This window comes from Mobula birostris, chromosome 28, assembly GCF_030028105.1.
Source record: "Mobula birostris isolate sMobBir1 chromosome 28, sMobBir1.hap1, whole genome shotgun sequence".
NCBI lineage: Eukaryota > Metazoa > Chordata > Chondrichthyes > Myliobatiformes > Myliobatidae > Mobula > Mobula birostris.
This window is the reverse complement of record NC_092397.1, coordinates 10,684,429-10,706,251: the sequence shown is the minus strand read 5'-3', so window position 1 is coordinate 10,706,251 and position 21,823 is coordinate 10,684,429. Positions and strand designations below refer to the sequence as shown.

Below are 21,823 nucleotides of genomic sequence, written 5' to 3'. Positions count from 1 at the left end.
AAGGGAGGGGGAAAAAGAGGAGAGCGGTAGTGATAGGGGACTCGATAGTTAGAGGTGCAGATAGGAAGTTCTGTGGTCGTGACAGAGAATCCAGGATGGTTTGTTGCCTCCTGGGTGCCAGGGTCAAGGATGTCTCTGATCGCTTGCATGACATCTGAAGTGGGAGGGTGACCAGCCAGATGTCGTGGTGCACATCGGTACCAATGACATAGCAAGGAAGAGTGAGGAAGTCCTGAGAGAATGAGTATAGAGAGCTTGGTAGGAAGTTGAAAAGCAGGACCTCAAGGGTGGTAATCTCAGGATTGCTACCTGTGCTAGGTGCCAGTGAGGGTAGGAATAGGATGCTCTGGAGAGGAACAAGTGGCTGAGGACTGGTGTAGGGGGCAGGGTTTCAGATTTCAGGATCATTGGGACCTCTTCTGGGGCAGGTGGGGACCTGTACAAGAGAGACGGGTTACACTTGAACCACAGGGGGACCAATATCCTTTCAGGGAGGTTTGTTAGTGCTGTTGGGGACGGCTTTAAACTAGATTTGCAGGGGGATGGGAACCAGAGTGGCTGGGGTGAAAATAAATTATGTTAAAAGTTCAAGCAAATCTGCTAATAGAAAGGTTGTGAGTGGTGGTAAAAATCTTCTGAGGTGTATATATTTCAATGCTAGGAATATTGCGGGGAAGGCGGATGAGTTGAGGGCATGGATTGACATGTGGAATTATGATGTTGTAGCAATTAGTGAAACTTGGCTACAGGAGGGGCAGGACTGGGAGCTTAATATTCCAGGGTTCCGATGTTTCAGATGTGATCGAGGCAGAAGAATGAAAGGTGGGGGAGTAGCGTTGCTTGTCAGGGAAAATATTACAGCAGTGCTCAGGCAGGACAGATTAGAGGGCTTGTCTACTGAGTCCTTGTGGGTGGAGCTGAGAAACAGGAAAGGTATGCCCACATTAGTGGGATTGTATTACAGACCACCCAATAGTCAACGAGACTTGGAAGAGCAAATCTGCAGAGAGATAGCAGGCAACTGCAGGAAACATAAAGTTGAGGTGGTAGGGGATTTTAATTTTCCATATATTGATTGGGTCTCCCATACTGTTAGGGGTCTAGATGGTTTAGAGTTTGTAAAATGTGTTCAGGAAAGTTTTCTAAATCAATATATAGAGGGACCAACTAGAGGGGATGCAATATTGAATCTCCTGTTAGGAAATGAGTTAGGACAAGTGACGGAAGTCTGTGTAGGGGAGCACTTTGGTTCCAGTGATCATAACACCATTAGTTTCAACTTGCTCATGGACAAGGATAGATCTGGTCCTAGGGTTCAGGTTCTGAACTGGAAGAAGGCCAAATTTGAAGAAATGAGAAAGTATCTAAAAAGCGTGGATTGGGACAGGTTGTTCTCTGGCAAGGATGTGATCGGTAGGTGGGAAGCCTTCAAAGGAGAAATTTTGAGAGTGCAGAGTTTGTATGTTCCTGTCAGGATTAAAGGCAAAGTGAATAGGAATAAGGAACCTTGGTTCTCAAGGGATATTGCAACTCTGATAAAGAAGAAGAGGGAGTTGTATGACATGTTTTGGAAGCAGGGAGTAAATAAGGTGCTTGAGGGATATAAGAAGTGCAAGAAAATACTTAAGAAAGAAATCAGGAGGGCTAAAAAAAGACATGACGTTGCCTTGGCAGTCAAAGTGAAGGATAATCCAAAGAGCTTTTACAGGTATATTAAAGCAAAAGGATTGTAAGGGATAAAATTGGACATTTTGAAGATCAGAGTGGTCGGCTATGTGCGGAACCAAAGGAAACAGGGGAGATCTTAAATAGGTTTTTTGCGTCTGTATTTACTAAGGAAACTGGCATGAAGTCTATGGAATTAAGGGAATCAAGTAGTGAGATCATGGAAACTGTACAGATTGAAAAGGAGGAGGTGCTTGCTGTCTTGAGGAAAATTAAAGTGGATAAATCCCCGGGACCTGACAGGGTGTTCCCTCGAACCTTGAAGGAGACTAGTGTTGAAATTGCGGGGGCCCTGGCAGAAATACTTAAAATGTCGCTGTCTACGGGTGAGGTGCCAGAGGATTGGAGAGTGGCTCATGTTGTTTCCGTTGTTTAAAAAAGGATCGAAAAGTAATCCGGGAAACTTATAGACCAGTAAGTTTAATGTCGGTAGTAGGTAAGTTATTGGAGGGAGTACTAAGAGACAGAATCTACAAGCATTTGGATAGACAGGGGACTTATTAGGGAGAGTCAACATGGCTTTGTGCGTGGTAGGTCATGTTTGACCAATCTGTTGGAGTTTTTTGAGAAGGTTACCAGGAAAGTGGATGAAGGGGAAGGCATGTGGATATTGTCTACATGGACTTCAGTAAGGCCTTTGACAAGGTCCCACATGGGAGGTTAGTTAGGAAAATTCAGTCGCTAGGTATACATGGAGAGGTGGTAAATTGGATTAGACATTGGCTCAATGGAAGAAGCCAAAGAGTGGTAGTAGAGAATTGCTTCTCTGAGTGGAGGCCTGTGACTAGTGGTGTGCCACAGGGATCAGTGCTGGGTCCATTGTTATTTGTCATCTATAGCAATGATCTGGATGATAATGTGGTAAATTGGATCAGCAAATTTGCTGATGATACAAAGATTGGAGGTGTAGTAGACAGTGAGGAAGGTTTTCAGAGCCTGCAGAGGGACTTGGACCAGCTGGAAAAATGGGCTGAAAAATGGCAGATGGAGTTTAATACAGGACAAGTATGAGGTATTGCACTTTGGAAGGACAAACCAAGGTAGAACATACAGAGTTAATGGTAAGGCACTGAGGAGTGCAGTAGAACAGAGGGATCTGGGAATACAGATACAAAACTCCCTAAAAGTGGCGTCACAGGTAGATAGGGTCGTAAAGAGAGCTTTTGGTACATTGGCCTTTATTAATCAAAGTATTGAGTATAAGAGCTGGAATCTTATGGTGAGGTTGTATAAGGCATTGGTGAGGCCGAATCTGGAGTATTGTGTTCAGTTTTGGTCACCAAATTACAGGAAGGATATAAATAAGGTTGAAAGAGTGCAGAGAAGGTTTACAAGGATGTTGCCAGGACTTGAGAAACTCAGTTACAGAGAAAGGTTGAATAGGTTAGGACTTTATTCCCTGGAGCGTAGAAGAATGAGGGGAGATTTGATAGAGGTATATAAAATTATGATGGGTATAGATAGAGTGAATGCAAAGCAGGTTTTTTCCACTGAGGAAGGGGAGAAAAAAACTAGAGGACATGGGTTTAGGGTGAGGGGGGTTAAAGTTTAAAAGGGAACATTAGGAGGGGCTTCTTCACACAGAGAGTGGTGGGAGTATGGAATGAGCTGCCAGACGAGGTGGTAAATGCGGGTTCTTTTTTAACATTTTAAAAATAAATTGGACAGATACATGGATGGGAGGTGTATGGAGGGATATAGTCCGTGTGCAGGTCAGTGGGACTAGGCAGAAAATGGTTCGGCACAGCCAAGAAGGGCCAAAAGGGCCTGCTTCTGTGCTGTAGTTTCTATGGTTTCTATGGTTAACATAGTACAGCACAGTATAGGCCCTTCGGCCCACAATGTTGTGCCAACCCTCAAACCCTGCCTCCCATATAACCCCCCCACCTTAAATTCCTCCATATACCTATCTAGTAGTCTCTTAAATTTCACGAGTGTGTCTGCCTCCACCACTGACTCAGGCAGTGCATTCCACGCACCAACCACTCTCTGAGTAAAAAACCTTCCTCTAATATCCCCCTTGAACTTCCCACCTTTACCTTAAAGCCATGTCCTCTTGTATTGAGCAGTGGTGCCCTGGGGAACAGGCACTGGCTATCAGTCCTATCTATTCCTCTTATTATCTTGTACACCTCTGTCACATCTCCTCTCATCCTCCTTCTCTCCAAAGAGTGATTATAGATTTCAGGAGAGAGAAACCAAGGTCTATGAGCCAGTACTCATCGAGCACCAGAGGTGGAGAGGGTCAGTAACTTTAAACTCCTGGGTGTCACTATCTCAGAGGAACTGTCCTGGACCCAACATATAAATATGATTACAAAGAAAACACGGCAAGCATCTCAACTTCCTTAGAAAGCTGTGGAGATTGAGCATGACATCAAAAACCTTTGACAAACCTCTGTAGATGTGTAGTGGAGAGTGTATTGACTGGCTGTGTCACAGCCTGGTGTGGAAACACCGATACCTTTGAACAGAAAATCCTACAAAAGGTAATGGATTCTGCCTAGTCCATCACGGGTAAAGCCCTCCCAACCATTGATCACATCGACATGAAACACCGTCGTAGGAAAGCAGCATCCATCGTCAGAGATCCCCACCACCCAGGCCGTGCTCTCTTCTCGCTGCTGCCATCAGGTAGAAGGTACAAGAGCATCAGGACTTGCACCACCAGGTTCAGGAACAGTTACTACCCCTCAAACCATCAGGCTCCTGAACAAAGGGAGGTAACTACACTCACTTGCCCATCCATTGAGATGTTGATCTCACTTTAAGGACTCTTTATCTCATGTTCTCATTATTTATTGCTATTTATTTATATTTGCATTTGCACAGTTTGTTGTCTTCTGCACTCTGGTTGATCTTTCACTGATCCTGTTTACAGTTACTATTCTATAGATTTTGCTGAGTATGCCCGTGGGAAAGTGAATCTCAGGGTTGTAATGTGCTGACATGTACATACTCTGATAGCAAGCAAATAGCACTCTGAACTGCAGTCCCACAAAGACAGGTCCATCCGCAGACCCTACAGTTCAACGCAGAGCGGAGCAGCCGGCCGACGCTCACCTCCAATCCCGGCACCCTGACCCCTTCCAATCCAGCCTAAATCGTCGTTCAAACTTCGAGCTCAGCCACTTCGGTACACTCTGGGGCCTGGACCCCCGCTGCCTCAACTCGGCCTGCACCCGACCGTTACAGTTCGGCCCGGCACTTAAATCGATCGAACTTCAGGTCCTCCTCGCTCTCGGCAACGGGACCACTGCCTCGGCTCGATTCTGCCACCAAGTCCAAAGGGAAGTCACAGACCAGTACTCGTGGTGATCGCTCGCCAGGAAAACAGTGACTAACAAAGTACTTAGTCGTCCCGATGAAGGGTCTCGGCCTGAAACGTCGGCTGTCTACCCTTTTCCCATAGACGCTGCCCGGCCCGCTGAGCTCCTCCAGCGTTTTGCGTGTGTTGCTCGGATTTCCAGCATCTGGCAGATTTTCTCTTGTTTGTTTTCCACCAGCCAGGAGTCGCTTGAGGTTCGCCAGCACCATATTGAACTGGATTTATCAGCCAGCTTGAGCTCCCAGAGCAGTCAAAGCCGAAGCCTGGGCACACTAGGCCCCAACGTGGGCGACGCGAGTGTGTGTTTATAAAGAAGCAGTAAGTAAACCTGTAGGATTGGCTTATCACCATCCGGGAAGGCAGCCAACATTTGGAAAAGATACGTCACAGGAGACCCAGTCAATCAAAACAAAAACAACCGCGGATGCTTAGCCGAGAAAGGAAAGGTACCGGCTTGAGCAGGAGGGATGAGAATTCTCTGGCACTGGAGACTCTCTGTCTCCTGAAGCAAATGGTCTCATTCCAGCTGCCGTTGTCTCACACCAGCTGTGTTAAAGATGCAGCAATCCCTTCTGGAAAACTGGGAATGGGAAAAGTCTGTGTCACACAGTCGCCATTCCAGATTCTGTGGGTGGGAATAGTCTCTGCTTCTTCGCAGATGACTCATGAAACTTATTAAAAACACATTGTTTACCAGGACTGCAAAGTTCACTGGGGGACAGGCGGGCAGAATTGTCGCCCTTTTAGCTTGGGGCTCCAGGCAATGAATAAATTTGTTGCTGAGGGACAACTTAATCATCTGCAAAGTCACAGAGTAATTAAAAGAGAGTCGTCTCAAATTTAAGGGGGATCACATCTGGCCAGTGTTTTGAGGAGATAATATGGAGGGTCGTTGAAGGCGAGGGTTTTGATGTGGTCTGCGTGAGATTCAGTAAAGCTTTTGACAGCATCTCGCAAGCCTAGCAGGCCAAGAATTGAACTGAATTGAATTGAGAAGTAAAGATCTTTACGTTGCATCTCCGTCTGAATGTGCAATGCGAAATTTATAGTAATTTGTAATAAATAGTTTGTACAGTAAGATATACAACAGGATAGTCAATATAGCTTAGAAATACAATTGTGTCAGCATGAATTAATCAGTCTGATGGCCTGGTGGAAGAAACTGTCCGAACAATGTCTGGAGGCCGAGATTGCCTTGGAAGTCAGAGAACTGTGTATGTGCATGGACAGCCAAGAGAAATGGGGGGCTTGTTTTGCTGTTGTCGTGTTTCTGTGTTGCTCTGCCGAGCATTGTGGGAACGCTTGTGTTGGAGCCGGGATGTGAGAGGCGACACTTTCCCCCAGCACGCCCCTCGGGGTGTTTCGGTTGTTAACGCGAACGGCGTATTTCGCTGAGCGTTTTTCAATGCACGCGTGGTAAATAAACTTGAACTTTGGGACTGTAAGATGCCCCAGGATCCAGATCGGACACAAAGTTGGCCCGGTGGCGGGAAGAAAGCCTGGTAGGCCCTTCAAAACGGTTCTACGAAATTGGCTGTTCTGCCTTCTAAGAGAAAGAGAGGCTTTCCTCAAATCTCGGTATTTGGAGCCCTCTTGCTCGTTGAACACATTAATTCAATGTTCAAAGTAAACTTTATCATCAGAGTACATACATGTCACCACATACAACCCTGAGATCCATATTCCTGCGGGCATACTCAGCAAATCTATAGAATAGTAACTGTAAACAGGATCAATGAAAGATCAACCAGAGTGCAGAAGACAACAAACTGTGCAAATGCAGTTATAAATAAATAGTAATAAATAACGAGAACATGAGATAAAGAGTCCTTAAAGTGAGATCATTGGCTGTGGGAACATCTCAATGGATGCCTGATTTAATTATTGGTCGAGTGTTGGACCAGGATAAGAAGGCATGGTCCCAGAAGAAGGGGGCAGGGTTGAGTGACAGTGAGTCTCCAGGAACGAGATCTGGAAGTACAAGAGGAAGAGTTTTCCCAATGCCCACGTCATTACATCCTGACACTAACTCTCCTCTCTCTCCTCGCCAGGTGACCCTCCCCCTCCGGCCAGGTTTCTTCCCCCCACCCCCCCCCCCGTCCCCCCTCTGGGGTCTGATAAGGAAAGTTTACAGATTACCAAAATTGGCCGTGTGGTTCATCAGTGTTGATGGAAAGCTTTGGACGACAGGCAAGTTTCGATGAACTGGTCAGCTGGAATGAAAGGGGAAGTATGAGGTAATGGAGTAAGGGATTAATAACTCTGCTCCACTGTGGGCAGTCCCGAGTCCGGCTGAGTGCGGGGAGGGGGAGCGGGTTGGGCACGGGGTTCAAACCCCAATTCCCGAAAAACCCAGAGCAACAGAAGCTCCAGAGACCTCGACCCCTGGTGGTGGGGGGGGGGGGGGGTGGAAGGAGCTTCACAGCCGTAGGGTGAAAGTGGAAAAGCCACAGCCGGTCATCGGCCTGGGACAGAGGAACCGGGTGAGCCGCTACCAGTGGCCTGTGCCCCAGATGGGGCGATGGGAAGAGGAAGAAGGAGAGGAAGATAAGGAGGTGGAAGAAGAGCATGAGGAGGAAGAAGGGGAAGAAGAGGAAGAAGGGGAAGAAGAAGAAGAAGGGGAAGAAGGGAGAAGAGGAGGGAGAAGGGAAGGGGGAGGAGGGAGGGGGGAAGGGGGGAGGAGGGAGGGGGGAAGGGGGGAAGGGGGGAAGGGGGAAGGGGGAGGGGAAAGGGGAGGGGGAGGGGGGAAGGGGGAGGGGGGGGAAGGGGGAGGGGGAAGGGGGGAAGGGGGGAAGGGGGAAGGGGGAAGGGGGGGAGGGGGGAAGGGGGGAAGGGGGGAAGGGGGGAAGGGGGGAAGGGGCGGAAGGGGGGAAGGGGAAGGGGGAAGGGGGAAGGGGGAAGGGGGAAGGGGGAAGGGGGAGGGGGAAGGGGGAAGGGGGAAGGGGGAAGGGGGAAGGGGGAAGGGGGAAGGGGGAAGGGGGAGGGGGAAGGGGGAGGGGGGAGGGGGAGGGGGAGGGGAAAGGGGAGGGGAGGGGGAGGGGGGAGGGGGAGGGGGAAGGGGAAGGGGGAAGGGGGAAGGGTAAGGGGGGAAGGGTAAAGGTAAGGGGGAAGGGGGAAGGGGGAAGGGGGAAGGGGGAGGGGAAGGGTAAGGGTAAGGGGAAAGGGGGAAGGGGGAAGGGGGAAGGGGGTAAGGGGGTAAGGGGGTAAGGGGGTAAGGGGGTAAGGGGGTAAGGGGTAAGGGGTAAGGGGAAGGGGGAAGGGGGGAAGGGGGGAAGGGGGGAAGGGGGGAAGGGGGGAAGGGGGGAAGGGGGGAAGGGGGGAAGGGGGGAAGGGGGGAAGGGGGAAGGGGAAGGGGAAGGGGAAGGGGAAGGGGAAGGGGAAGGGGAAGGGGAAGGGGAAGGGGAAGGGGGAAGGGGGAAGGGGGAAGGGGAAGGGGGAAGGGGGAAGGGGGAAGGGGGAAGGGGGAGAAGAGGATGAGGAGGAGGAAAAAGAAGAAGAGGTGGAAGAAGAGGAGTAGGAAGGGGAAGAGGAAGGGGAAGAAGAAGGGGAAGAAGAAGGGGAAGAAGAAGGGGAAGAAGAAGGGGGAAGAGGAAGAAGAATGGGGAAGAAAAGGAAGAAGAAAAAAGGCATGGACTTGTTGCCCTTTATTCATGCTGTATAGTCACATGATTGTATGACACCACAACAAATCGTTGGCAACCTTCCCCCTAAGGCGTGCACGTGTGTGCGTATGCACATCCTTTGCTACTAACGCACAGAGGAATTTAAACTGTGCACAAAAGGTTGTCACCCTCTACTTTGTCAGCATGTTGAGTATATTTCACAATTGTACACAATCATGTTTCCTTTTCCAGTTTCTGAAGTGGACGGTGATGACAACGTGGAGTTTACGGTGATTTGTCTGCAGATTTTAGAACTGGCTTATTTATACTGTTTTTACTGAAGAAATTATTGATTCACTATGTTGAATTCCAAAGAAGTAAAGGGCGTCAAGCGTAAAAGAACTGCGAGTTCATTTAAATCATTTAAAGTGGAATGGCTTAATGAAACAGTAGAAGCTTCTACACTGAAAGCTCATGAGGTCAGGAATGTGCAGCTACGAGAAATATTTACATACGGTACAGAAACTGGTGTTCCCGGCGTGTATTGTCGTGAGGCAAAAGTTGCTGGAGAATTTGCAAGTGGGAAGAGGTAGAGTGATACTTGGACACTTGGCTTTTAAAGCATCATTCAGCAAGCAAATCACATCCAGTGCGCACATGTCATTGTCTGTGGGCAAAAAAAATTGCACAGCACAAGATTTTTTGTACACACTGGTCACTGCAGCTCAGAGGGAGCATCGGCCGTTGGCCCCGTTACCTGCAACAGTCAGTTGCACTTTGCCGACTGTAAAGCCTTTCCAACACTCTGAGAGGGATGAAGAAGGCGTCATAGGAATTCCAGTCACAGAGTCAGACCAAGCACAAACAGGCCCTTCCCAACTGGTCAGCTGACCGAAATACCCATCGCATTTGGTCTCATTTGCTTGCCTTTGGTCAATAACCCTCACGCTGTCGGAGCAGCTCTGCCAGGATAATCAAGGACACGACCCACCCAGCCAACACACTTTTCGTCCCTCTTCCCTCTGGGAGAAGGCTCAGGAGCTTGAAGAGTCGTACGGCCAGATTTGGGAACAGTTTCTTTCCAACTGTGATAAGACTGCTGAATGGATCCTGACCCGGATCTGGGCCGTACCCTCCAAATATCCGGACCTGCCTCTCAGTTTTTTTGCACTACCTTACTTTCCTTTTCTATTTTCTATTTATGATTTATAATTTAAATTTTTAATATTTACTATCGATTTATACTCCAGAGAGTGCAAAGCGCAGTATCAAATATCGCTGTGATGATTGTACAAAACTAGTAGCAATTGTTTGGCGACAATAAAGTAAAGTAAGCCCTTCCTGTCCAGGTTCCTACAAAAGGAAGACCTGTACGGTGCCTGGGTAATAAAAGATGGCTACCGCAGCTAGGTTGACCTTGGAACAGGCTAGAAGGTCGGTGCAACATTGTAGGCCCGAGGGCCTGTACTGCGTTCGGTGCCCTACGTTCTAACACTGGGCCTTGAGAGAACCAAAGAGGAAAACAGTTCTTACCATTACAGGCGTCCCTCTCCACTTGATGGCCTCTTCTGCAGAGGCACTGGCCTGAGATGGGTCCCCATGTCCCTTCCTTGTGGCACCGCCGCACCGGGGCCCCCTCCAGCTGCGAGTTGTTCACACAGCGGCCGACGACCAGCTCCCCACTCCCGGTGGTCTGGGGAAACACGGCCAGGTGCTCCCTGACCTGCGGACACCTCTTGTAGTAGACTCTGAAAGAGCTGAGCAGGAGGCAGGGCCCCCAGTATGTGAAACCCAGCCTGCAGTAGGGGTGGGTGACCGGCCCCAGCAGCCTGCCCCTGACTACGTTCAGCCTCTTCCTCAGGCTCATCCAGTCAATGGGCCCTTCCAGGAGCTCGCTGGGGACGCGCTGCTCGGCTTGGATCGGGATGCCGACCGGCCGCCGGGAATGGGGTCGGCCGCGACCCCTGTCGGTCTGGAGAAAGCTCAGCTCAAAGCTGTCTCCACACTCCCCTGGCGGCTGGCAGGCCGAGAGGGCAAAGGTCAGGTCCAGGAAGAGGTGGCTGGCGCCCGCGGTGCGGATCGGGTCCGTCCACAGGACCCCGCGGTCTTGCTGCGCGCGGGTGTCTGTCGGGCAGCTCTGATACACCAAGTGCGATGAGTTCGTCTCCAGGGCAAAGTGATTGACCGCCCACTGTGGGTGGAAAGCACAGGGGCAGTGGTTACAATTGGCAGTCAGGGTGTAAAGTACAGAGGTACACATAACACACAATAACTTTGGCAGTTAAGGATAAAATCTACAGGTGAACTACGCATGAAAATGGAGACACCATTTTTCTTCCTTATTAGGGAGCGAGAGAGGGAGCCTGTGGTATGTCGAATACCGGGTGAAATGCTAAATCTTTGGGGTAACTACAAGTCTGTGTCTTTGCCATTGCTTTGCTCACGCTTGACTGCCCGATGCTACCTGAGGTGAGGGGAGGGGAGATTGTTGCTCGCTGACGCTTACGCGCGGGAGGGAGGGGAGCTGGGGGGAGCGCTTTGGGGTTCTCACGTTTAAATGTCGTTCATTCTTTGGGGCACTTCTCTGTTTTCGTGGATGTTTGCGAAGGAAAAGCATTTTCAGGATGAAAAATGAATTGAATTGAATGATCTTTATTGTCATTATACATAGGTACAATGAAAGTCTGTTTGGCTTACTCTCAGGCAATTAGATAAAGCGGCAGATAAAAACAAGACGGTAATAGAAAAACAGTATTAAATAGATAAGTAGCAGAAAATAAGCTGCAGCAGCACAGTACAAATGTATTGTATACATTTCTCTGACATTAAACTGGACCTTTGAATAAAATGCATAAATTAAATATTGTAGGGTACAGAACAAATTATCCGGCCTCAACCCGAGCTTCCAATATTCACCACCATCCTAAATTATTTCGTTCTGCATTTTTTTATTTAATTAATTTAGACACAGAGTGAAACTCCCTCTGCACCCTCCCATCACACAGTCCCAGGGTGTGGTTAACAAGGGTAGATACAGAGTGAAGGCTCCTACGCATTCCTCAGGCAAGGGTGTCACGTTTGACCCCGGGAGTGTGTGATGGGATGGTGTAGAGGGAGCTTCAACTCTGTGTCTGACCCCGGGAGTGTGTGATGGGACGGTGTAGAGGGAGCTTCACTCTGTGTCTGAACCTGGGAGTGTGTGATGGGACGGTGTAGAGGGAGCTTCACTCTGTGTCTGACCCCGGGAGTGTGTGATAGGACGGTGTAGAGGGAGCTTCAACTCTGTGTCTGACCCCGGGAGTGTGTGATGGGACGGTGTGGAGGGAGCTTCACTCTGTGTCTGACCCCGGGAGTGTGTGATGGGACGGTATGGAGGGAGCTTCACTCTGTCTGAACCCGGGAGTGTGTGATGGGATGGTGTGGAGGGAGCTTCACTCTGTGTCTGACCCCGGGAGTGTGTGATGGGACGGTGTGGAGGGAGCTTCACTCTGTGTCTGACCCCTTTTTTTTTTACAAAATTCTTTATTACAAATGTCGGTGCTATACAATATTTACAAACCCAGTGACTAACACATTTACTACACTACAGACAGACAATACATGTTAAACCAATATATTGCCATCCTCATCAATGATGGCATTTACACCCCGCGGAGCCCAACGGTCCCGGAACATCTCGACGGTCGCCGTGGACTGTGCGTATTCCTTTTCAATATTCACCCGGGCATGAACATACCCCCTAAACATAGCCAGGCAGTCCGTCCGGGGAGAACCTCCTGCCACCCTTTTCCAGGAGCCACGGATGGCAACTTTCGCCAGCCCCAGGAGCAGGTTGACAAGGACATCCTCATCCCTCTGTGCCCCCCTCCTTACTGGATGACCATATATGAATAGGGTGGGACTGAAATGCAACCAGAAGGCGAGAAGCAGCCCACGCAAATACGCGAAAAGGGGCTGCAGCCTCACACACTCCACGTACATATGGTACACGGTCTCCTCCAGCCCGCAGAAGTGACACGCGGCTGGGAGATCCGTGTACAAACTAAAGAACTTATTGCAGGGCACCGCTTTATGCAGCACCCTCCAGCCGAGATCCCCAAGGTGCATGGGAAGGACTCCCTTGCAGAGGGACTTCCATTGGGGACCCCCCTCACCTTCAGGTGGAAAGACCGACCGCCACGGCGTATCGGGACGGTGGACAAATGCTAGGAAGTGGAGGGTGTGGAGCAGCAGCCCATAAAGGTACCTCCTGCCTGCATCCCTGAATGGGATTGTGGGTGTTGATGAAAGACGGCTCAAGTTGTGTGGATTCGTCTCTCGGGTAAGGCTGCGGGGCCTGGGCCCGACGAGCAGCTCAGCCCGAGTCGTTCCACACACCTGAGCCGCACTGACATCCGTTGAGACAGGGCAAGGGTCGGCCAGGACCCCGCCCTCTGCCAGAGGAGGGGATTCCCGGCCTGAGGCAACCATGTTCCAGACTCTCAGTAGGTCCTGATAGAAGCCGGGCAGCCTCTGCAAAGCAGCACGGCTAACGCCCGCCGGTGGTAGCTGCATATCTTCGGCAAGACAGCAGCCCCTCCGGAGGAAGAAAGTCGCCAACACGTTCCACCTGGGAGGGTGCTCGGCGTACAGGAATCTCTGTGCGTACACACACCAGCGACTGTCCGCCCTCTCCTTCTGGGAGACTCAGAACCGCTGCAGAGACCCAGTGCTTCCTGTTTCCCCAGAAGAAGTCCACTAGCTTCCTCTGCATTCTTGCGACAAAAGGGGCAGGGGGGGCCAAGGTGACCATCCGGTACCACAACATGGAGGCCACCAGCTGGTTTATGACCACCACCCTGCCTCGATAGAAAAGCACCCTGAGAAGGCCTGACCAGCGCCCTAGCCGGGCCATGACCTTTGTCTCCAGGTCCTGCCAGTTCGCCAGCCAGGTCTCCCCAGAAAGACTCAGGTAGACTCCCAGATAGAGAAGACGTCTGGTGCTCCACTCAAAAGCTCTCATTTCCTCCGGCAGGGAGTCCACCTGCCACTGGCCTACTAAGAGTCCGGAACATTTCGCCCAGTTGATCCTGGCGGAGGATGCCGCCGAGAAAACATCTTGGCACTCGCGCATCCTCCGCAGTTCACAGGGGTCTGTCATCATGAGGAGTACGTCATCGGCGTAGGCCGAGAGGACGACCCCCATGTCCGGTTCGCACAGAACCAGACCTGTCAGCCTTCGCCGAAGAAGGCCGAGGAATGGCTCGACACAGATCGCATACAGTTGACCGGACATGGGGCACCCTTGACGCACTCCTCTTCGGAAGTGGATAGGTCCTGTCAATGATCCGTTAATCTTAACTAGGCACTCTGCGGCAGAGTACAGGAGCCGAACTCGGGCCACAAAGTGTGGTCCGAGCCCAAAAACCTGTAGGGTGCCCACCAGGAAACTGTGGTCCACCCGGTCAAAAGCCTTCTCCTGGTCAAGAGAAAGAAACGCTGCCGGGGTCCCAGTCTCCTGGAGTAGGTGGATCAGATCCCGTACTAGGTGGACATTGTCCTGGATGGAGCGGCCCGGGACTGTGTAAGATTGGTCAGGATGGACCACTTGTCCAACTACCAAACCCAGACGGTTGGCCATTGCCCGGGCGAAGATCTTGTAGTCCACGCACAAGAGGGAGACCAGCCGCCAGTTCTTTAGCAGGCGGAGGTCTCCCTTCTTGGGCAGTAGGACCACAACAGCTCTTCGCCATGAGAGGGGCATTTCTCCGGTGGCTAGGCTCTCCCCTAGGACAAGGCTGTAATCATCCCCCAGGACATCCCAAAAAGCCTGATAAAACTCAACACTCAGTCCATCCAAACCAGGGGACTTGCCCCTCCGGAGTTGCCGAAGGGCAGTGGACAGCTCCTCCCGAATCAGGGGGGCATCCAGACGCACTGCGTCCTCTGGGCTGACCTTCGGCAAATCCTTCCAGACCTCACTACACGCCTCCGCATTTGACGGATCAGGCGAGAATAAGGACCGATAGAATGAACGGACCTCGTTGTTAATTCCATCAGGGTCCGTGATGGAGGAGCCATCGGCAGCCAGCAGCTCCACTAGCTGCTTTTGAACTCCCCGCCACCTTTCCAACGAGTAGAAGAAGGGTGAGCCACGGTCCAAATCCTGCAGCATTTGGATCCGTGACCTCACGTACGCACCTCGGGACTGCTGGAGCTGCAGGTTCCTTAGTGCGTCCTTCTTCTCCTGGTATTCCTGCCACAGCTGCTGGTCTCCAGCGGTCGGACCGAGGCGGGACTCCAGGTCAAGCAACGCTCTCTCAAGCCGCTCAACCTCAGAGCCCCGCCTCTTTGTCGACCCCCTAATGTACTCCCGACATAAAAACCGGATGTGGGCTTTGCCCACATCCCACCATAGCCGTAGGGAGCAGAACTCTCTCCGCCTCTCCTTCCAGGAGACCCAGAAAGCTCGGAACGAATCCCGGAATCGGCTGTCCTCCAGCAGCCGGTTGTTAAAATGCCAATACCCGGATCCCACCCGAGGGTGTAGTGGAATAAATTCCATCCACACAAGGTGATGATCCGAGCACGACACCGGCCGCATGGAGGACGCCGACACGCGGGAGACGTAGGCCCGAGAGATGTAAATGCGGTCTATCCTGGAACCTCCTTCTCTAGACCTTCTCGAGAAGGCGCTAGAGTTGGGGTGAAGATTCCGCCAGCTGTCCACCAAGTCAAAGGAGCCGACTAGCTCCTTTAACTTTTTTGCCGATGCTGGGTCGCGTTGGAGGCCCGAACGGTCCTCCGCCTCGAGGGTACAATTGAAATCTCCCCCGAGGATGACACAATCCCCAGGATCGATGGAGCTCAGCAGGGTGGACAGCTGGCAGAATAGGCGCGTCTGCATCACACCGCGCCTGGGAGCATACACATTGATAAAATGCAATGGTACGCCATCCAGGCGCACAACCAGGTGGAGCAGACGGCCGGGCACAACGTCCTGGACCCTTTCAATTATTGGCTGGAAGGTCGGGGCCAACAGGATCGCCACCCCGCTAGAAATGGAGCTGAGGTGGCTCATGTAGACCCCGCCCCGCCACTCCAGGAGCCAAGCAGACTCGTCCCCAGGGATGGTATGGGTTTCCTGCAGGAAACTCACCGTATACCACCCATCCCTGAGGGCTGAGAGATTGTTATGCCTGCGAAGAGGACCCCTGCTGCCGTTTACATTGAGACTAGCTATGGTAAGCTTCATGGCGGGAGCACACTAGGTCTCAGCAGCTGTGCCCATTTCGGTGAGAGCGGAGGCGCCCTCCACCACACTGTCCGGAAAGAAAGCAAGGTTACTTTTTGCCTTCCGGGCTCGAGCGGTACCAGCGACACCCTGTGACCCACCATCCCCCGTAGGAGCAAGGCTGCTTCTCCCTCTAATGTCCCTTACTAGGTCATCTAGGAAAGATTTTAGTTGCCGTCTGTTGTTCCCCGCCACCGCATTCCTCTTTCCCTTTCGTCCGAGGATGACTCGCAGGGACCTCACCAGCCTCGGCATGCTGGGCCAGCGTAGTGAGGCTAGTTGAGGCCGGTGCTTGGCACCCTCAGAGGTGAGAATAAAATGCTTAATTTCCTCTACAGGTATCAATGGGGACTTCTCAGGAGGGGTGAGGATGTCCATTATTTCACTATCGAAAGAGTCCCCCTCCAACCCGTCACTGCAGACAGAATCCCCATCGGCCTCCCCGCATGTTCCAATAGATGGCTGCGCTTGTGACCCATACCGCGCAGCGGGCACCTCGCTCTTACCTGCCCGCTCCACCGTCGCATCAGCCTCATCCACATTTGCGACAGTGGAGGGACAATCCCCAGGGACTCCCTGCAAGTCATTAATTGCTGGGGTCGACGTGCACAGAAAAACGCCCTCCCCAGGGGGCAGGCATAGAGGGGAACCCGGCACCTTTGGTCCAAGGGATTCACAAGCAGCCCGGTGCTGAGAATGAGAGAGCTTTGTCTCGTCTCCTCTTACATTATTCGGTACACTGGCCTCCAGAGAGGCGCTGACTTGTAGGTCCTGGGTGGAGGCCTCCAGGGCTGCCTCATTTGTGCAAACAGGGCTATCACAAGCTTTTTGCACAACCACACCATCTTCCCCAGGACTGGTGGCTACATCTGGGGACTCAGGTTTAGAACCAACCCCTACCCGGATTCCCACCCCTTCCTGGGACTCCTCCGCATCTACATCCCCTGCCCTCTTGCGGGAACGTTCCCTTCTCCTCTTCACACCGGAGGAGCACACAGGTGCAGGCTTCACCGATGGGGCGGCGCTCTCTGTTTCCATCGCCCCGTCTGCTTGTGCACCTCCCCGAGCCCCACGCTCCACTTCAGGCGAAATGGGCGTGAGCTCTGCAGCCTCAAAGGCCCGCTTCTTACTGTGTTTGGATTTCCCCTTTGCCTTCTTACTCCGCACAGACTCCACCCCGTCCCCCACCTGAACCACAGGGAGAGGAGCAGGGACCGACCCAACCGTAGGAGTAGGGACAGGGGTAGGGGCAGGGTGAGGGGCTGGGGCAGGATCACGGGCGGGGGCAGGGTCAGATGCAGGCGCAGATGCACGTGCAGGAGTAGGATCAGGGGCAGAGGTAGCTGGGGCATTGGTGCCCGAAATGGGCTCCCTCGGGTTCCGGGCGGCAGGACAGTCCCTCCGAAAGTGCCCCCTGCACGCATGGCACCGTGGGCACTCGGAGCTCCAGTACACCTGATCATCCACTCCCTCGTGCCGGACAGTAAACCGGCCCTCAACATCGTCCTCCCTTTCCAGCTGCATGAATACCTGACGCCGGAAAGAGATTACGGTGCGGAGGGTGCGTCTCTTAAATTTGTGTCGGATGGCAGTGATCTCCGACCTTACTTGCCCTAAACGGGCCAGTGGGGGTAGCAAGTCCTCATTTGGAATGAAAGGCTTAACATGCCCAAGCACGATACGTTGCGTGGGGGCCGTCACCAGCTCCATAGGTAAAAAGATGTTGTCTACCGTGACTCCCCTGCTTAGGGCCCGGTGCACTAGCTCTTCATTCGCCAGATAAAACACCGCCATTCCGAACTCCTTCTCGGTGGCCAGAATACCACCTTTCCCAACAAGGTCCTCCATTGCCTCCGTACACTTTTCTAGTGTCATTCCAGGGCGCAAAATACATTGCATCCCACGTTCCACCTTCACCGACCGAAACAGGGCGTTGTCCGAGGCCGGGGAGGCAGCCGCCCTTGCGTAACTCCCCGAAGGCCCGCGACTCCCTGGAGACCGGTCCGGCATGCTGGCGCTCTTTCCAGTCCGAGAATCCTACAGTGGTGCCGGTTAGAAGTCCTGGAACGAGTCGAATAACTGGCCGGGAAAGTTTGCAGTCGACAGTTCCTCGCTGGCTCGACGCCAGGAAAGGCTCCGTCGGACTTGCAGAGACCCAGGCCGGGAGAGGCCGAAACGTCCTTCCAGATGCTCCGGCACCAACACCGGACGAAAATCAGGAAAACAATGGAGGAGGAACGACGGCGTTTGCCTCCGGTTTTGGAGCGAACCGGCTTCCTGGCGAGTTGCCAGCGGCCGCAGCTGGGAGCTACGCAGTTAGCAGCCGCCAACAAACCCAGCCCAAACCGGCAGTAAAACTCCACACCGAGTTTCCACACCAGCGCCGTCACTCACTCGGTTGTCCAAGAGACTTTTAGAGCCACCTCCAAAGTATTCCACGAACTTTATCCAGTAGTTTTGCCTCGATTTCTCCCAGCTCAGCTCCTCTCTGTGTCTGACCCCGGGAGTGTGTGATGGGATGGTGTAGAGGGAGCTTCACTCTGTGTCTGACCCCGGGAGTGTGTGATGGGATGGTGTGGAGGGAGCTTCACTCTGTGCCTGACCCCGGGAGTGAGTGATGGGATGGTGTAGAGGGAGCTTCACTCTGTGTTTGACCCTGGAAGTGTGTGATGGGACGGTGTGGAGGGAGCTTCAACTCTGTGTCTGACCCCGGGAGTGTGTGATGGGACGGTGTAGAGAAAGTTTTGCTGTGCCCCTCGGAGTATACGATGGGACAGTCGTAGACCGTGCTTTACTGTATGTCTACGTGCCCTTTTTTTTTACAAAATTCTTTATTACAAATGTCGGTGCGATACAATATTTACAAACCCAGTGACTAACACATTTACTACACTACAAACAGACAATACATGTTAAACCAATATATTGCCATCCTCATCAATGATGGCATTTACACCCCGCGGAGCCCAACGGTCCCGGAACATCTCTACGGTCGCCGTGGACTGTGCGTATTCCTTTTCAATGTTCACCCGGGCTCGAACATACCCCCTAAACATAGCCAGGCATAGCCTGGGAGAGTGTGACGGGACCACGTCGAAGAAGCATCACTCAGCAACCCATGCTTCTGCCAGGATCACCAGCAAATTCGGGTACAGGAATCAGAGAGCTGTCAGCAATCCAAACAAAAGACGTGACACAGGAATAATTTGGCAAAACCGACAAGCCGTACAGGACTTTGAAGAACAGAATTCACGGCCGATAAACAGAACTGGGTCAGAGTTGCACCAGGCAAGGATCCACGATGACAACTTGCTGCCCCGAAATACACCTTGGAACACGCAGAAATTCAGGACCAGTTAGACAGCCCCGGTGTCCGGACGAGCAAGAACCCTCAACCACAACAACTGCAGTGTAAGCCATTGAAAAGCCTAATTCAATTACCCTAAATTGAGTTACATTGATATTTGCAAAGAGAGTTTAACAACCCCCATGATCCCAAATGAGACGCCTACAACACAAAGTGAAACCCCAGGGTTAGTGCAAAGACAAACAATTAGACACAAAGGGTAAACAAGCCACATGCTAACTGAAAAAAGTATCTTTACTTTTTTGTTAAATGACCCCTCGTTGTGACAGCTGGTCTCTTGTCTGCAAATCCTTCCTCCTACTGCCATTAAATATCTAACAAACCATCTCGAGTAGGGAAAATAACACTAACTGTAATTGCATTGCACGGAATCAAATGATGCATGGATTTGAGCAGGAATTATTGACTTACCTTGCGGTGGTCTTTGATGGAGATGACGCTGGACTTAGAGTCAAAGAGGTCCACTGTAAAATAAAGAAAAGGTGTCCATCTTTAACGACGGCATCCATTCATGACCTGTCCTAATTACTGGTGACTGTATTAAATTTCAAACCCTTCAAAGTAAGAGTCAGACAAGCTCCTCACCTACCAGCCCAGAGATAATTAGGGTCAAACCCCAGGGAGAATTAGACACCAATCCTGGAGATGACCAACCATGGACAGTATCTAGATATTCCCAGTTGGCGGGACTATGCAGGTCCATAGTCTGTGGCGACGTTCTTTGTACATTGGCATACCTGCTCGTTAAAGAAAATATCTAATCATGCGGCAGCAACTTAATTCATAAAAGCATGCAGACTTGGTCAAGAGGTTCAGTTGTTGTTCAGACCAAATATTAGAATGGGGAAGAAATGTGATCTAAGTGACTTTGACTGTGGAATGATTGCTGCTGCCAGATGGGGTGGTTTGAGTGTCTCAGAGGCTGCTGATCTCCGGGGATTTTTATGCAGGGAGATGGATAGGGAGAGAGGGGAGGATAGGGAGAGAGGGGAGGATGGGGAGAGAGGGGAGGATAGGGAGAGAGGGGAGGAGAGGGAGACGGGGAGAGATATGGGGAGAGAGGGGAAAAGAGGGAGAGAGGGAAGAGAGGGAGAGGGGGAAGAGAGGGAGAGGGGGAAGAGAGGGAGAGGGGAGAGGGGGAGAGGGGGAGGGGGGGGAGAGGGGGAGTGGGAGAGGGAGGGGGGAGGGGGGAGGGGGAGAGGGGGAGGGGAGAGGGGGAGAGGGGGAGGGGAGAGGAGAGAGGGGGAGAGGGGGAGAGGGGGAGAGGGAGAGAGGGAGAGAGGGAGAGAGGGAGAGAGGGGGAGGGGAGAGGGGGGGAGGGGAGAGGGGGAGGAGGGGAGAGGGGGAGGAGGGGGAGAGGAGGAGGAGGGGGGAGAGGAGGAGGAGGAGGGGGGAGAGGAGGAGGAGGAGGGGGGAGAGGAGGAGGAGGAGGGGGAGAGGAGGAGGAGGAGGGGGGGGAGAGGAGGAGGAGGGGGGGAGAGGAGGAGGAGGGGGGGAGAGGAGGAGGAGGGGGGGAGAGGAGGAGGAGGGGGGGAGAGGAGGAGGAGGGGGAGAGGAGGAGGAGGGGGAGAGGAGGAGGAGGGGGGGAGAGGAGGAGGGGGGAGAGGAGGAGGAGGGAGGGGGGAGAGGAGGAGGAGGGGGGGAGAGGAGGAGGGGGGGAGAGGAGGAGGGGGGAGAGGAGGAGGAAGGAGGGGGGAGAGGAGGAGGAGGGAGGGGGAGAGGAGGAGGAGGGAGGGGGGAGAGGAGGAGGGAGGGGGAGAGGAGGAGGAGGGAGGGAGGGGGAGGAGGAGGGGGAGAGGGGGAGGGGGAGAGGGGGAGGGGGAGGGGGAGAGGGGGAGGGGGAGGAGGAGAGGGGGAGGGGGAGGAGGAGAGGGGGAGGGGGAGGAGGAGAGGGGGAGGGGGAGGAGGAGGGGGAGGGGGAGGGGGAGGAGGAGGGGGAGGGGGAGGAGGAGTGGGAGGAGGGGGAGGAGAGTGAGATAGGGAGAGAGGAGAGAAAGGGGAGGAGAGGGAGACAGGTGAGAGGGAGACAGGTGAGAGGAGAGAGGGAGAGAGGGGAGAGAGGGAGGGGGAGAGGGGGAGAGGGGGAGAGGGAGGGGGAGAGGGGGAGAGGGGTGAGGGGGGAGAGGGAGGGGGAGAGGGGGGAGAGGGAGGGGGAGAGGGGGGAGAGGGAGGGGGAGAGGGGGGAGAGGGTGGGGGTGAGGGGGAGAGGGTGAGGGGTGAGGGAGGGGGAGGGGGAGAGGGGGGGGAGGGGGAGGGGGAGGGGGAGTGGGGGAGGGGGGAGGGGGGGGAGGGGAGGGGGGAGGGGTGGGGGGAGAGGGGGAGGGGGGGAGAGGGGTGAGGGAGGGGGAGGGGGGAGAGGTGGGGAGGGGGGGGAGGGGGAGGGGGGAGGGGGTGGGGGGGAGGGGGGTGGGGTGAGGGGGGGGGTGAGGGGGAGAGGGAGGGGGGGAGGGGAGGGGGGAGAGGGGGAGGGGGAGGGGGGAGGGAGGGGGGAGGGGAGAGGGGGAGGAGGGAGAGGGGAGGGAGGAGGG

General features: G+C 53.2%; 1 protein-coding gene across 2 annotated transcripts in view; it reads right to left on the bottom strand.

Annotated features, from left to right (window-relative positions):
* LOC140188841 (tyrosine-protein kinase receptor UFO-like) overlaps positions 1-18,420 on the bottom strand; it is an 87,448-nt gene extending 69,028 nt beyond the window's left edge. For both annotated transcript variants that reach the window (XM_072245493.1, XM_072245494.1), the window contains exons 1-2: positions 17,660-18,420; positions 10,189-10,846 (exon numbers count right to left, since the gene is read on the bottom strand). In XM_072245493.1, coding sequence (XP_072101594.1) covers positions 10,189-10,846; positions 17,660-17,938 — 937 coding nt within the window. In that variant the 5' untranslated portion in view covers positions 17,939-18,420. The remainder of the gene's footprint in view (positions 1-10,188; positions 10,847-17,659) is intronic.
* Positions 18,421-21,823: the final 3,403 nt, after the last annotated feature.